The 17,797-nt window shown below is 39.7% G+C and overlaps 1 protein-coding gene across 11 annotated transcripts in view; it reads left to right on the top strand.

The window, feature by feature from the left end:
* The window catches only part of ATXN2 (ataxin 2), a 1,121,476-nt gene that overhangs the window by 318,658 nt on the left and 785,021 nt on the right, over positions 1–17,797 (top strand). For 7 of the 11 annotated variants that reach the window (XM_069214846.1, XM_069214840.1, XM_069214839.1 and 4 more), the window contains exon 9: positions 14,604–14,788. In XM_069214846.1, the coding sequence (XP_069070947.1) occupies positions 14,604–14,788 (185 nt within the window). Of the gene's footprint in view, positions 1–14,603; positions 14,789–16,027; positions 16,067–17,797 lie in introns of all 11 variants that reach the window. The other 4 variants (XM_069214837.1, XM_069214838.1, XM_069214845.1 and 1 more) reach the window with 1 other exon arrangement.

The following is a 17,797-nucleotide window of genomic DNA, read 5'->3' on the forward strand; positions in this document are numbered from 1 at the left end:
CCCAAAGGAAGAATTTAAAATGTTTTATAGCCCAGAAACAAGCCAGAGCTTCTCTTTCACTTACTGAGTAATTGGATTCTGCCTTATTTAAAGCCCTAGAAGCAAATGCTACAATTCTCTCTTTACCATCAACCACTTGGGATAAAGTGGCTCCCAAACCTTTTTTGCTCGCGTCAGTAGTAAGAATAGTTTTCCTTTCATGATTGAAAGTACCCAGGAATGGTGCTGTTACAATGGCTTGTTTAATCCTTTGAAATGCAGATTCATGACATTCTATCCATTTGTAAGGTGTGTGGTTTTTTAGTAACTCTCTTAGGTCATATGATATCTCTGAGAATCCCTTGACATATTTTGTCATATACTCAGCAAGGCCTAGAAACGATTTTAATTCTTCCATGTTTTTTGGGGCCTCTGCCTTCTTAACAGCTTCCACTAGTGAAGTTTTAGGTTTGAACCCATCTTTAGAAATAGGGTGCCCTAAATAATCAACTGAATCTACTCTAATTTGACACTTATCCTTTCTCAATGTCAAACCCGCCATTTTTAGTTTACGAAGTACCTTTTTCAAGTTTGTATCATGTTCCTCTACATTTTCTCCATATATTAAAATGTCATCCTGAAAATATAGAGTCTTAGGGGTATCTTCCAAAACACGTTGCATGATTTTTTGAAATACGGCCGCAGCTGATGCAAGCCCGAACGGCATTCTATTGAACATATACGATCCTAGGGGTGTAGTGAAAGCTGTGAGCCATTTAGAATCTGGGTGAAGTTCAACCTGGTGGTATGCGCTGGAGAGATCCAGCACGGAAAAACATGCTGCCTCCCCCATGGTGCTTAATATTTCATGAATAACAGGAAGTGGATGTCTTTCCACCCAAATGTTTCTGTTCAAATCTCTCAAATCAATGCACACCCTAATGTCGTCGCAATTATGTTTCTTGGCAATTACGATGGGAGATAACCATTCTGAACTCTCAATTGGTTGAATAATTCCTAGAGATTCTAGTCTCTTAAGTTCCTTTTTAAGAGGGTCTCTAAGTAAGTGTGGAATTTGTCTAGTTTTATGTACTATCGGTTTAGCCTTAGGTTTTAATTTAATTTTATGTTGGAAGCCTGCCAGTAGACCTAACATTTCAGTAAAAAGCTCAGGAAATTCCTGGAAAATCAACTCATTAGAGTTATTTGTGTCCAGGAGCAGCACTTGCTCTGGATTATTAGGGTCCAGTTTGATTCCCAACTCCTTCTGATGCTGCCAACCCAGTAAACTGGATCCTTCTTCAACTACATAAACTTTCCCTACAGTGGTACGACCCTTAAATGATATTAAAGCCTTGAACATCCCTTTAAGAGGGATGGGGTCTTTGTTATAACCCTTGGGATTAATGTCTGGTTTTGACAATCTGGCGGACATTTCTTTACCAATATCTTTAAAATCCAGTTCATTTATGATTGTAAAGGGTGAGCAAGAGTCAGCGAAAACTGTTACTGGACTGCCATCAAGGGAAATATTACACTGAGGATATTGAAAATAATTTTCCTGTTCCTTTTTAACCTGCAGTATTATCTTTTTAACTTCTTGAGAATCATCTACCTTTTTATGCTCATATTGTTTATCAAATTTAGACACCTCCCTACACACTCTGGCAAAATGGCCTTTTTTATTACATTTTCTACATATGGCTGTCCTGGCTTGACAAAAGGTAGAGTTCGCCAAATGAGTGCTGCTCCCACAGCAGTAACCTTTTAATCCTGTTGTAGGATTAGTGGTTTTTATAGGTTGTTTACCTCCAGTTTTAATTTTCATAACTTTTCCTTCTTCTACATTTACCTTAATCTCTGCAACTTGATCAGAAGAAGCAGAAGGAGATCTGATTTCTTGTAAACATAGCTGTGTGTGCTCAATGGATTTTGCTATTTCCACTGCTTCCTGCAGATCAGGATGTTTTTGTAGTAATTTTTCCTGAATTTTTACATTACTAGTACAACGGACTATTTGGTCTTGAATCAGTGAGTCATTAAGATTCCCAAAGTTACATAATGTACTCAATCCCCTTAGAGCAGCAACGTAATTAGTCACACTCTCTTGTTTGCCTTGGGAACAACAGAAAAATGTATGACCTTCTAAGACCACATTTACTCTGTCTCCAAACTGTTTTTCCAATTTCGTATATGTGGTGACATAATCATCCTGTACTTGTCCATCTGGAAAATCAGGTTCAGGTAACGTATCATACATTTTTCTGCCATGCGTCCCTAAATTGTGTAACAATATGTGTTGTTTCCTGAGTGGGTTGAATTTATCTCCACCAATGGCAATTAAATATGATTCGAAAATTTTGAACTATTCTTTCCATGGGATGTTAGGTTCTCCAGTTTCATTTAAAAATGGAATTGGCTGGTACATGCCCGCTGCAGCCATTTCTAAAGGATAGTGTGATTTAAATAGTTATGTATGTATAAAATATAGCAATTACTATGTACTATCAAGTGTATTCTCAAAGTGCAACTATAAACATTAAAAAGTTAGAAAATAAATATAGCAATCATCACATGTTATTAAATCTAAATAGTAACAGTTGAATGCATATTTATGAAGACATTAAAGAAAATGCACAGTCTAGTGTTGCAGCCGATTTAGAGGAAAAGCCCTGAGAACAGTAGGCCGATTTAGAGGAAAAGTCCTGAGAACAGTAAATTTACCACAGTGCCACAAGCAGGAAAGAGCTGTGCCTGTCAGCGTTACCACCAACAGGCTAATATCATTACCAATGCTTCTTAAACGTTCATGCTGTGCCTGTCAGCGTCACAACAATATGCAGGTCCCATTGCTGGAGTGAGACAATTCAGTGAAACTACGTTTGAAGCCGAAGTACAGATGATCCTCAACCGTTTCAAAAACTCCACTAAAGCTGAGGTAATTAGCAAAGTACAACCTCTTGTGGATTAAAAGTTAATGAGATATGCTCCTCATGTAATTGTGCGCGCTTCCACACAGTTAAGTATAATACGAACGTTCCGTTTCAGAGCTGCCTTTCATAAAATGTCATCAGAAAAGGACCCTGTTATTTAAAAATAGATCCTCATAGATGAAATACTTGTGTGCGATAGATTCCCTCTCAGAAAAGGTCGCTGTTCATAACCTTTGCTTGCCTCTCATGAAATAATGCTGGTAAAAGACACGTTTATTTTCCTTTCCTTCCAGGAATATCTGTCATGTGATTGATTGTGTCTTCTTGACCTTTCCTCTCAGAAAAGGTTCATAATGTGGGCCTTATATTATTTTCCTTGTAAAATTATTGTTCAATTGAAAGGCTAACCTTATGAACTCTTCTTGCCGGTTTCATATCACTTTTTCCTGAATAAGTATGATAATTCCACATAGGTTTACGCCCTTCTTTCTAAATTAACTTTGCCAATATCAGGTTTTGTTTTGTTTTGTCAACACTATGCTTAATATTTTAAGACTTGAAAAATCAGTAATAGTGCTATCTGCATAGCTGCATTTTGTAGTAAAGTACTTGTTGAATAAACGGGATGATCCTTATGACTCCTAGATTATCCAGTCATTTAATTAAGAATAACAGTACCTTAAGTAAATCGTGGTCACTTTGATGAGGATGCAGCACAAGGGGTAGAGATGAAAGTGCCCCCTTTCGCACTCCAATTGTCGCCAGTGTTATAATGAAAAGAGATCAATGTTTCTTTAGAATCACGCTTTATTTTCATCTCCACTTCTCCTCATCAGCTCTTCACATCTCCTCTTCTCTCAGCTCTCTCTCCCAACATTCTATTGTGAACTCCTCTACCTAACAGTCAGAACATTCCATTCTAAAGGGAAGGTGAGGGGGGAACGTACCACTTATATTTAAATATGTCATAACCTCTAATCTAACAAAATCTGCCTATATGTAATTACATGTTGCTACCTTAAAATATTACAACTAAATTACAACAACCATTAACTTAGGTAAGTAGCTTGATCATTAAAGCTATAATCAAAGGATATCAGCACTTCAGTAATTTACTTCTTGACATGACTATAAGTCAAGAAATCTAAAGATCAAACGAAAATTGCATAGAGCTCAGACTGCTGAGGAACAAAGACAAGGGGTCTATTGGCTTTGCATCATATAGACTCACTGTTTGACTTTTTTCCTCTTTTTAAGGTCTTGCCTAAATGACAGCATAAGCTGTGTGGCAACAAAACCACTGTTTGTAAATTTAATACTAAGCAATGGGCTTAGAGTCTGCACATTGCATAGTATTATTTAGTATAATATTAGTATTATTTGGCTTTGTCATCCTAATATGATTGCTTCTTATTTAATGACTTGCCTCCCTCTTGTCTTTGTCCATCCCCAGGAGCATATCTTCTTATCAAAGCTTTAGATTGACAAACGTATAGCCTTCAACTTCCCACTATAAGGAAACTACCTTTTGGTCAAGCTCTAAGAGTGCATGTTTTTTTTCCAGTTCTCTCCCTTGTGCTTGCCCTGCTATTGAATCTGTCACCTTTGCCCCTCCACTCTCATGGTCTCTTTAAAAAATATATATATATTTCTGTTTGGGTTAGGCAGCGAATTGTCTGATACTCCGCCACCTCTTCAGCCCCTGCTGTTTTGTCCTACATTCGTTTTCTCATATATTTTTTTATTTTAAGTTTACTAGTGCCTTTCAGATATTGGTAAATTAAAAATAGTGCCTACATCATTTCGTAAGCGTGCACATGGGTGATCACTTGTGCATGTGCACTCTCCCATCACACAAATAGATGCTTACCTATGAATGACTGCCGCCATGTCTTTGAACCATTTATTTAATTTTTCATCTTTAAGCCATGCTGCACACAGTGTGTCCTCCTCTCAGTGATACTGTGCATGGACATTGAGTCCTTAGATTGTTTTCTCTTCGCCGTCTGGTTCGGATATGTGTTTTTCTTGCTCTGAGTTCTCGGCTCAACCCAGTCCAAAACGCTTTTTTGTCTCCATCTTCCTTTCAGTGACGGTATTGTTTCAGTTGCGTTTCCTCACATAGCCTGTCCTCAGTTCACATTTTAATTCTGGAACCGACTCCCTGCCGTTCGGGGCATCCCCGACCCTCGCCCTTCTTTGGGCCTACATCCTCCATGTAGCATCCCACAATGCACATCTGATGGAACGGACTCCATTTCGCTTTTGCCCTCAATGACATTCAAAATTCCCCCACACCGATGTGTGTAATTTGTGCTTCCCCCCCCCCCCCCACAAACATAATGAACACACCTGTGAAATGTGTCGATCCTTTTAGTCGAAAAAGATTCTCAGAGACAGAAGAGCTTGTCGCCTCGAAATGGCGTCTGGAACTCCAGGCAACACACCAGACATCTTTAGGGAGGAGCACGCCCAAGAGGAGCCAGACCAAGAAGAGTCCTCCTTTATCCAAGAGTCCGGCTCGGACATCCGGTCCGACATTGAAAGCCAGTCTTTGCAGTCAGCACAGACTGTTAGTACAGAGGTCCCCGCAGCCCCTACGAAGAATGTAAAAACACATCCAAAGAGGTCGCCCGTCCGCTATTGCGTCCTGGTCATGCGTGGAACCGAGAAACCAATTCAGATGCCCCACCCTTCAGCTCAGCACTGAAAAAATCCAAGTTAAAATCTTCAGCATCGACCCGAACAATGGCACATCGTGTTTTGGTACTGATTATTTTGGTACTGACCAAAAAAGGTGCCCTCCTCTATTACAGTGCATACACCATTTCACCGACCAAAGACTAAGGAGCTGAAAACTTCAAAAAAGACCTCCTCCACCACCTCTTCAGCCGTGGAGCCAATTCTAGAAGTAATGGACACTCAGCAGCGCCATTTTCATAAATGGGAATAGGTCAAATTGGGGCATCACCCCCTGTTCCTTTAGAGACGAAATTTACTTTTTAGGGGGCGCTTATTAACTCTCTGCCTCCAGAGAAATTCTCCAAAGATACAGCTCCATCTTTGCCTCAGCCTTCTTCTCAATCCTTTCCACCTTCTCCTTTTATCTCCTGCTTGTTCTCCCTCCACCTCCTTCAGGATTTACACCAGGCAGTTCACTCCCACATGGGTCTCATGACTTGTGGGGGACGGGGTAGCACATTACATGACCCATATCCCAGGAATATATATGATCCAAATCCTATAACACCCAATGATCCGGATCTCTACCCAGCTATATCATCTCCACCTGAGGACCCCACCTCATATCAACAAGTCATAGCAAGGGCAGCAGCTTTCCATAATGTACCACTGTATACTGACCATATCAAGCAAGACTGTCCATTTGACACCCTTGCTACAACGCATAAAGAAAGTCAGTTCCTTCCCATGCTGCCAGGCATGCTTCTGCACTCTGATGAGATCTTTAAGGAACCAGTAAGGGCACACATTATCACTCCTGTGTTGTTAGAAAATGAAAGCCCGCACCCACACACCCTTACTGAGTCTACAGGAGACACTGCCCCTTCTGACAAGGAGAGTAAAAAAATTAGATGCAGCAGGCAAGAGTCGCAGCCCAACCACTGGCATATTGCTAATGCGCAGGCGTTGCTATCACGCTATGACAGAGATCCTTGGGATGCAGTGGAAGATCATCTTCAGTATCTTCCTTAGGAGCATCATAAAAGGAGTTGCAAAATTGTTTCAGAAGGACAAGCTATAACTAATGATTCTATTTGTTGTGCCCTGGATGCTGCTGGTACTGCCACATGCAGCATTAATACTAGCATAATTATAAGAAAACATGCTTGGCTCAGATGTTCAGAGTTTAGGCCAGTGGTACAACAGGCAGTGTTAAACATGCCTTTTGGTAAAGAGCACCTTTTTGGCCCACAAGTTGATACCACACTAGAAAAATTAAAAAAAGATAATGAAACCACCAAAGTTATGGGGGCCCTGCAAGCCACTGCACAACGTGGTACTTTTCATCGTCCAGGTTTCACAAGAGGGTTTTTGTCATCCCTTACAGAGCAGTCTTCCACACAAGCCAAGGCCACCTCTCAATCCTACACCAGAGGTTTCTATAGAGGGTATAATAACAAGCAGAATAAAACCATCATTTTAGAGTGGCTCCACCTCCGCTGCCAGACAATGACTGCCTCCACCTTCCACAAACTCACACTACTCCTGTACGGGGAAGACTCCAACATTTATACCCACAGTGGTCAGACACCACCACCGACCAGTGGGTTATTTCAGTTATCCAAAATAGTTATTGTCTGGAGATCATTCCACTCCTGCAAACATAACCTTTCACAAACTCTCACAGTAACATTTCACTCTTTTCAAGGAAGAATCTCTTCTCCTCAAAGAGACCATAGAGCCAGTCCTATTAGTATATCAAGGTTCGGGAGAATACGCCCTGTACTTTATTACTCCCAAAAAGGACGGTTCCCTCAGGCCAATTCTAGATCTCAGGCTGTTAAATCACTACATTCTATTAGAGCACTTTCAAATACTCACTCTTCAGGTGGTCATTCCCCTTTTCCAACAAGGCAACTTTATGACAGCACTAGATCTAAAAGACGCCTATTTTCACATTCCCATTCCCATTCATCCAGCACAGTGCAAAGACCTCCCTTGCTTGGACGTCTGGCTCATCAAAGCCACCTTGTTACAACAATGTCAAGATTACACTCAACTCACAATCAGTCTCCTACGCATTCTGGGATTCGCGATCAATTCTCAAATCCCTTCTTCAGATGCAACCTTTTCTAGGAGCGGTACTCAATACCCAATTGGGGCTAGCTTTTCCAAGCCCAGCCCTTGTTCATACTTTTCACTCATTGATTTCTCAGTTAGCAGAAGACCACACATACACAGTGAGGAATTTCATGCATCTGCTAGAGGCGATTGCATCCTGTATTGCCATTGTACCTCATGCCGGACTTCACATGCGTCCCCTTCAATAGTCTCTCTCTCATCAGTGGCCTCAGGCACAGGGTATACTTAATGATCTAGTGTTGTTGAATCACCAGGCACAACACGCTCTGCAGTGGTGGAACACCACCAAAATTATGAAAGGGCGGCCCTTTTTGGCCCTATGCCTTGAATCATTCACACAACAGGAGCATCACAGATGGTTTGGGGAGCTCATCTCCTCAACCTCATAGTTGAGGCAAGCAGTCTTTCTAGTAATGAAGGCATTCCTAACACATTTGCAACACAAAGTAGTACGAGTATTTATAGACAACATGACTGCCAGGTGTTATCTTCAAAAACAGTTTGCCTTTCAATGAGCACCTTGAACACCAACACTGCCTCTGATGCTGCCGCAGGTGCAGTTGCCTCCACACGCCCAACCTTCAAAGACAGTAGCAATTCTATTGGATTCTAGAAGGGAGGCCCAAAGACTAGCCTAAAAGCATGAATGCTCTTTGCATCCATATTACGGGCGAACCCAAGATGACATTTTCGGTTCTGACTCGGACCACACATCCAGATGGTGGAAGAGGGGTGCTGCATGACTGCGATGACAGAATTAAGGCAGCCAGTTTGCTGCCACCCCCATCTTCAGACACTGCTCTCTACCTAGCCTTGCAGAATACTACTGGCTTCTACACATCCCTGAATATATAGTTTCTCTCAGGACCGACCCCGCCACCTAAACCGGCCAGTAAAAGGGCATCTCTTGACTTTTAACATGAAACCACCCAGCCCCTCAAAGCACTGCTTTATCTATTGGGGGCTTTCCTAATGTTGGTGGTGTTCCATCATTGCAGATCCATCCTTTCTCTCAGTCTTTTCTTCAGCAGAAAGTTTGGTGGTACAGGCCTCATTGTTCACGAAATAAAATCTGGATGGCTTTATGACAGGCCATAAATGCAATACATTGAAAACCGTTGGCATGAAGATGTTCAAGATGTGTATTTAGGCCATTAGATCGAAGAATGCCACTTGTCTGGTTGTGAGATATACCCACCCCTTGTGAAATGTTTCTGCCATGGTAGTGCTGAATCTTTAATATAGCCTAACAGATAGCTTTTCAGACGTAGTAAAAGATGGCCAGAATGGTTTCAGACAAATCATTAGAGGCAGCCTAAATACAGTGGTCTCTGTTGCTATTGCCATTGGTTCATAAATAGCTCTGTAAAGGCACGCATGACAAAAATCTTTGGGTGTTTTCTCATGATGTACAGACAATGCAAATGGACATGAAATTTGATGGTACAAGGCTGTTTCAGCCTTGGAGAACTTGAAGGCTGGTAGAGCATCTGCGAATCTTTGTTATGGGGTTGTCCAGTATTAGCCACCTTTTGGTCACATATCGCACAATCCCTAATAAAGCTCACAGGCCGTCCCATTAGCAAATGCCAGACTCCTGTATTTTGAGTCTATATCCCTGATCGCCAAAAACTAAAGTAACGGCACACTTCATTGACCTGGCCCTCCTACAGGCCAGGCGAATATTAACGATAAGTTGGAAATCCCCGGTTTCACCTTGGAGATACACGAGGAAGTAACTAAATGGGAATTGTCAAAGCATAGCCTTGTGGAGGGAAGAATATAGAGGCCTACGGAAAGTACCCATCTCCTTAGAGTGGGATATACTGTAAAAACGATTTAAGGGGCATACAGATGAAAATAATGAGGTACAAGATGTATGAGCCCACACTTTAATCAGGACACCTAAATAACTATGTTATGAAATTAACGCTCTCCATCCTGCTCCTTATGGACACAACCTCCTTTATATAGGACCAGTTGTTTATGGTACTAGCTGGTCCCACACCATCCCTCGTTTTGGTATTGGTATTGTAAATACGCTTTATTCCCCATAGTCAAAATTTGGGATGTTCTTGCACAACTCCACTGACCAGTCTTATTGTAATGTAGATGCGTGGTGACTCTGAATAATTTTAGCATAGTTGGTGGGTGAGATAATGAGTAATGATAATTGTTGCAGTATATGACGTATTTGTGTCTCCTCAATTTGGTAAAAACGGTTTCACATCCAAATCGTGAACTTTTCGTGTAGTAAGATATTCCTTTTTCTGAAGATGTACAATTACTGTCATCTTTTAGAATGGAATAAAGTTTTTCTTTAAAAAGATGAGACTGATGTTGTATTACCTGCACTAGAACTGATGACTTAGACAAGTCATGGTGGCTATCAGCAGCAAGGACTCCGCTGTCTTGCCAGTGACATGCCCACACATCTAGGGTCAGATTTCTCTCAAATAACTGCACTTCTAGGCATTTTTTAAACTCCTATTTCTCTTTCATTTAAATCCACAACGAATGCAAAACATCTAGTTTCCAGTGCTTTTGTAAAACTTTACAGCTGCTTATTTCCCTCCCAAATCTGTACAAAAAACATGTTCTTTAAGAATGTAGTTTAGCAATGCAGTTTAGATTCTCAATCCCTGGCACCACAGCACTCATGATAATGTATTGCATGGCTATACACTTATAAAGTCCAAAAAGCGAGAGCTGTTGGCAATACCAATGCTTGTCACTGCTTTCTCCTTGCTTTTTGCCCCCCTCTTTTATTTCTGCCCCCTCCCTTGCTTTCCCCTTGTTTCACTGCTTTCTCCTTGCTTGTCCACCATTTTTTGTGTGCCTTTTTCTTGCTTTTACCTTGTATTCATCACTTTCTCCTTTCTTTTTCCATTTTTTTTGTGCCTTCCCCTTGCTTTTCCCTCACTCTCACATCTTTCTCCTTGCTCTGTACCCCGTTTTCGTGTGCCTTCTTCTGGCTATTTCCTTGTTTTTACTGATTCCGCCTTGTTGGGTGGTTAGCCAAGCTTTACAAATCCTGATTGATACCCGTCAGGTGTTTTTTCTTAACAGGGGGAAACACAGTCCAGTTTGCTCAGAAAGGAATTTTAATCTTTGTCTTAAATTACCTGATGACCACCTTCTGACCACTTTCTATTGTTGTGCTTTGTTTGTTTCTGAACCTGGGTCACAGGGACAGACTTAAAAGTAAGAGAGGGTGAGAGACATGTTTGTATTTATTGTAATTATTTAGTAGTCTTGTGAATAAATTATGTATTTTATTTTTGTTTCTGCCTTAATATGTGTGAAATGATTTGATACTTTCTCCCAAAAAGTCATGATGTTGAACACAAACCGATAGAGCTGTGAGTTGAGTTCAAGTTACAATGGTTTGTTTTATTATGGCAGGCCAGGCTGCTAGGGCTACAAATGGGATATTTAAAGTTTGTCACCTTCCGCCAGTGCCAGATGTTTAGCAAACCAGATTTAAATTATGTAACTTAAAGTTTCACTTTTCCCTTTGTAAGTGTGAGCTAAATGTCTTGACATAAAGAGATGGAGGCAAAAAACATAGGCAACAGTTAAGTTTTAGGGTTATGAGGGGTGGTGGGAAAAGTTGGACTGTGAAGGTTATGAAAAGCAACAGACACAGTGGTGGGCAACATGGAGTAAGTGCAATTAGAGATTTGAAGAGGGAAGCACTGCACAAGGTAGAAAGCAAAAAAGTCATGCACTCTTAGTGCGCTAAAAGTAAAGGAAAAAAGTCGCTCCCTAGATACGAGCTACCCACTCTTTTGTTATCTGCTAGGAGAGGTACAAATATGAATCAAGTAATTTAGAGCTCCCTGCCTTAATACAATTTTAAACCTGCCCTTCACAATTCGTTGTATGTAGGGAGACATGGAAATGCAGTGTTGGAATTTATGAGGTAATGTGTTTGAATAAGGCTCTTGCTCTAATCATGAAGATTTAGTACTTGGGAGTTTATATCTAGGACTCCTTTAGTGATATACAATCTGACCATGTCAACATCAGAAACCACTACCTTCCATGTGCGGTTTGAACATCTGATGAATATCCAAAAGGGATTCATTTTAGGTAAGGAACAACATGGTGCCCAATCAGTTCTTACCTCTGTAAATACCTGTCTCCAGCATTTTTTATTCATATCAATCTTAACAAGGATATTAATCATTTTAGCTCCTGGTATTCCACAATGAAATTCGTTTGAATCTGATCGGCAGCTCCATTGATTCAACCTTTTTTGTGGTGCAATATAGACCATATGCTAGTTTGGATTCATAAGCCTTCAAACTAGGAGTATTAACAAAAGAATAACTACGTTTAATGCTGTCATTTTGCTCTAGGTTTTGTATTTTAATTGTCAGCCAAATACATTAGATTATCTGGATTGTCAGCTATAAATAAATTGTATAAGTGCTTAAGTGTATCGTTCTGTGTAGTGAGGTGCCAGCATATCCAATAAGGCAATAGGATGCTATTGGGTGAAAGGTGCTTAAGGTATTTTTAAGCTTGTCTTGTAAGCTTTAAAAAAAATGTGGTTTGGGAAATTACATAGCTAGAAGCTCAACTCCCTTGAATGAAAATTATACTCCTGCTTTATAAAATTGGCCAGTTTGGCTGATGGTGCAATTTTGCCTAAGCCTGATAAAAGCATCTTAAAAGAAACTCAGAAGTCGGAGTTGAACCAAAGAGAAGTATATTTAGTGATTCAAGGGATAGAAAACCTTTTAGCCCAATGCCCGCTAGAATTGTTTGTAAACAATGAGTGGCTTAAACTTATATTTTAGGTAAATAAGATAGGTAAATCTAATTGAGTGGAAAGATCACTGTATAAATCACGTGATGACAGAGGTGTTTCTGATAAACCTAATACCCGTGGCATATTTGAGCCTAATTACTGTATTTTACAGATGGTAGTGGTCACGCAACTCCTAATGTGGAGGTAATTGTGAATAGCGTTTTGCTCTCCATGCTTTCTGTTCTACCGTAGTAACTAGTATAAGATGATTCAACTTGATTGAAGAAAATTGCTGATATGAATAGTGGAAGGGTATGAAACAGTTGCAGAAACTCAGGAAGCAAATTCATCTTAATAATAACACAGCAGCCCATGCCCCGAACAAGAGCCTAACCCACTTCAAGAGCAACGAGGTGGAAACAGAAAGAAGCGACTTATAATTCGAAACTAGAGCTTTTCACAACAAGAGGTAAAATAATGAACTGCGTGGAGGACAAAGGTGCAAGATAGGTCAATTCTGGTGTCAAGTATATTTGCAATTGACGTACTTCACTTGGGAAGAAAAAATCCTCAGTTTCTCTAAGTGGGTAATATTTGTGAGGTTATTTAGTTGTGTAATATCTGAGCTTCTGGTTGTAATGTTTGCTGTCTTCCACCTCATTCGGTGTACCTCATATTATTGTTTGTATTGCAATTTTGGTATTTTCATTACAACACATGGAGGTCCAGCTCCTGATACTGCTTGCAGATAGTAGGGCCATTTTGCTTGTTACCTTTTATAGTTAATAGTCTTTTCTGAACTTAAGGTAGACATCTTAAGGTACATATGCAGCAGGTATTTCCATTTTTGTGATTGTGTTAAATATGTGTTAAAGGGAGAGGGATCAAAGTTATATCAAAAGTAGTGTTTCCACACAAATAACCATTGAAATTGATTAAATGTCTCAAATATGTTTGCCACCAGTTTGTATTTCTTCAGATACAATTTTATACAATAGCTGCTGAGCAACTTTCAGTGTCACCATGACTTCTTGAAACAATCTCCCTGGAAAACATAGCTGCTGATACAGTTATCACCAGCGACACTTCCTATCTTCTAAAGTCATTTCTTCTTAGGCTGTTTTAGAATTCATGCCTCAGCCTTGTCTTCTCAGATGCCTGTCAGTTGAGAGCTAAAAAAAAAAGGATAAAAACTCCCTTCATTTTTAAAGCTGTTGTACTAAACTGAAGTGAGTAGGGCTTGACTAGATATTGTATTGTAATTTAATTATGATATGCGCTTACTAAGCCTGACGTGGCGTTTAAGGCCTTATTTGCTCTTGTTTAAACCACATAACACATTATAGTCTACTTTCAGACATCTGAACAGTGCTCCCAACTATGATAACCTATCTTTGGATTTCCTTCACTGTGTGATTTGAGTGGATTTCTTCATATCTGACTTCTTTTGCTAGACTCCATGACTTTAGCCCAGCATGGTTTTAATGACTGGCTACAAAAGGAGCCACTGAAACGCACTCGTGTACCTGATGGTGTTCTTCAAGGTCTATTTTTTTTTTTAATACTGTCTAACTTCCTCATATAACCACCTTGCGATATTTACTGGTGTGTGGGATGTGGACTTCACCAAGCAATAAAAAAATATGTTTTTATGTATGCATATTTTTTAATATAAAGGTTATTTGTGTAATCTGTTTTTTATAAGAATCATTCTCTGGGATGTTAAAGTTAATGTGATACTGCTGGGATATCGTCCTACAGTTAGTTTGGGAAATAAACTTAACAACAGAGCTCTGAGAACATCAAGTTGAGAGGCCACTTGAAAACATACAAGATGGTTGTGTTTGAGCTGTTTCTTCTTTTTTATATCTGTCATGCAACCAAGTTAAATTGGAAAGAATGAGTGGCGAGTGCATTAGCTACTCATTGCTGTGGACCCCCATCCAGTATAACCATGTTACCTCACTTTTAAAGGTTATAAGCTGTAGTTGGCAAATATGTGTTTGCTGCGTGTTTTTTTTCTTAGTAGATAAGATTGCCATTGTTTAGAAACTGTTAGGAAACTCTGTATCTACAGCGTGTTTAAACTATATTGTTTTTTAAAAAAGGGAAAGCAAGTACATTCCACCTGGGCAGAGAAATCGAGATGTCATGTCGTGGGGTGGCCATAGTGGACGGCAGAATTCTCCTAGGATGGGCCAGTCTGGACCAGGACCCACACCTTCTAGAACTGGATCCCATTCTTCCGACTTTAGTCCTAGCACAGGAGCAGACCAAAGAGTTGTAAATGGAGGTAAGTACATTGTTTTTATAGTAGTTGAACATCTTGGATTGATGTGTTCTCTCTGGATTTCCAGAATTGACAATGTTTAAATTAAGCAATCTAGCACTTGGATTTTTTTTTATTTCTAATTCTTTTGAGCAGTGTTGGTAATATATTTGTGAAAGCTTTAACATGTTCTGCATTTGCAGTGGTTAAATGTTTGTCCACTTTTGAGGATTAGAATTAGCTTGTGTCTACACTGATCAGGTCAATAAACCATACACTAGTGCAGATATTCTTCATGAATCCTTAGTATTAACTATGATTTTATCCAATTGTTTGATATTTGATGGAAGAATAATGGCTTAAGGAGAATCTGTTACTATTAAGTGTTCTGTGGTCTTATGCTTGATAATCTGGTTACAGTCGGAATATTTTCTGAGACCCTTGACTAAAACCCTCAGTGATTTTGGGTAAATCTTTCAGTGTATGTCTCATGCAGTGGAGCTTCCCTGTCTCCGCTCCCACTTCACACTTTGATTTCTGTAACACTGTGGTATTTTAGAGTAACACATGGTAATGTTCAGGGACATTATCTCATGATCAGATGTTCCTGACCCATGATAAATGATAACTGTAAAGTACTCTGTAATTTGTCAGAGCTACGTTTGAGCCATTTCTAATATCAGGTTTAAAAAAAAAAAAGGTTTTCACCAACTCAGTGCCCTTTTTTTTTAATTATACATTTTGTATTTATTTATATAATAATTCTACAGGATTGTCTACAGTTAATACTGCACAATAGTGCATTCTTGATCTGAATGTTCTTTTCAAATGGATTTGGATCATTAGTTCCCAACCTGTCGTCTGGCAACCCTTGGGGGTCCGCAAAGCCCCCACAGGGAGTCAGAGTGCTTAGATAATTAAAATATATTAACAGATTAATAAAGTGTATATAAATAAAGTGGCTAAATGTGCAATGGAAAACATACTGTACATGTCAAGGAATTTGAAATTAGAGGCTAAAAGTTAAATTAGTATCCTTTGTCGGAGCAGTGAAGGTGTATCAAACAGAATATAGTATGGACGATGTGTGACTTCAATTGAATTAGGAAAGCTCCAACGTTCCTATTAAAACAAAAAAAAAAAAAAAATGTTTTATTTATATTTGTTTGCAAGTTAAATAAAATGTGTTATTTGTGTATGTGTTTGATGAATGCTTGTTTTTGTATTTTTTATTTATTCTTTTGTTTTTCAAATCATTGACAGTGTTTAGGCCTGGGTCTCCGGCTTCAAGTAATGACTCAGGTAGGGGTCCACTGATTCCAATAATAATTCACTGGGGGTCACCGGGTTACAGTAGGATAAAGTGAGGGTCCACAGCAGTCAAAAGGTTGGGAACCACTGAGTTCGTTTTCCCATTAATCTATTGTTTGTGCTTATATTTGCTTAGTAGAGATTTTGTTGAATGGCAGATTTAATAATATGTGTACATTTAAAGGTAAAATTAGTTTCATCCAGATAAATATATTTGTAGTATGATGTGCATGACTGGCTGTGGCTTTTTTTCCATTTGGGTGATTGGTTGTCATTTGATTGCACTTTGAGGATCTGCATTGCTGGTTGAACAGGTGAAGCACTAGCACAGACATTTATGAGTTATGCAACTGATTGAATTGGTGATCCCAGTCTTGTAGAGAGCCAAATTTAAGATAATGAAAATATAATTCTTAAAAATGTACTGAGTAATTACCACAAAGATTATAAATGTAGTAGTCTGAAGCAAGTGCCTGATAATTTCTGCTTATGTTGCTCCTTCTCAACAAGCAACTTTGGCGTTTAGGTTGTTTTGAAGAGTAAAAAGATCCTACCCTGCATGATACAATTTATAGAGACTAAGAACAATATATCAGAGTATTACATAAACAAGCAAGAGACAGGGCATTAATAGGGTATATGGTAAACACCTAGTAATGTAAAAGTGTGATTTTGAGTGACCCGCACCTCCATTTTATTAAGGTTTAAAGCTGAAATATTGTCATGTAAAGTTATTATTTATGCTGTTAGAAATTTAGTTACTGGTTGACTGGGATGTGAGCCATTGTCAAGCAGCAACCACAGATCCTAGTCTCAGTGAGGCACAAGCAACCCCCAAATTAACCTGATCTCAACCCACTGGTAGCTTGGCATAGAGCAGTCAGGGTTAACTTTTAGTCAATGTGTAAAGTATTTTTGCAACACCTCAAACAGTAAGAAAGTGAAAAACACCGCACAAAAAGGATCCCACACCATGTTAAAAAAAACACATATCTCCAATTAATAAATAAAAAGACCAAAATGACAAAAATACAATAAGAAGAACTAGAGTTATACATTTAAAAAAAACTACAAAATTGTTCGGAAAAGCATAAAGCGTCAACTGGAGATATCTGGTCAAACTGGACCAAGTAAAAGTAAAAAGTTTAAGCTGACTGCGATGGAGCGTGGGCCAGATACAGTCCCAGATTAGTCCAGCTGAAGGTTTACTTTCTCAGGTTTTGTACCAAGAGTCCCATTCTTGTTGGAAGAAGATCGCTGGTAGCAAGAACAGGGTCGCTGTTAGTGATGGGCAAGGAGTAGGCCGAATGTCTCAGGCAGGCTGGTACTTGTCTAGCCTCCTTAGTTAGTCAATGCTTGCAGGTCGAAGAGATGGGCTTGTGGCGCCACGTACTCCGTTTCGGTGTGAGCAGCACCGTTCCAGTATGAATGGGCCCATTGTCCTTCACAAAGAGCCGAAAAGCTTAAATTTAAGAGCTCAAGAGCCACAGCAAGGGTCCGGAGCTGTTGGGGAGCCTGTTATGTCCTGAGCCTCAGATCCGGAAACCAGGAGACTAGCCCTTTGAGTCACTCGGGTCCTGGGTTCAAAATGGAGTTGCAGGTACAGTTCTTCCTCCCCAGGTAGGAGAGCAGGAAGCAACAGGTCAGCACAGCAAGGCAGCAGCTCCTTCAAAGTCACTGACCTGCAGTGTGGCAGTCTTTGTAGAAGCAAAACAGTCCTTC

The sequence above is a fragment of the Pleurodeles waltl genome, chromosome 11, assembly GCF_031143425.1.
Source record: "Pleurodeles waltl isolate 20211129_DDA chromosome 11, aPleWal1.hap1.20221129, whole genome shotgun sequence".
NCBI classification, from domain to species: domain Eukaryota; kingdom Metazoa; phylum Chordata; class Amphibia; order Caudata; family Salamandridae; genus Pleurodeles; species Pleurodeles waltl.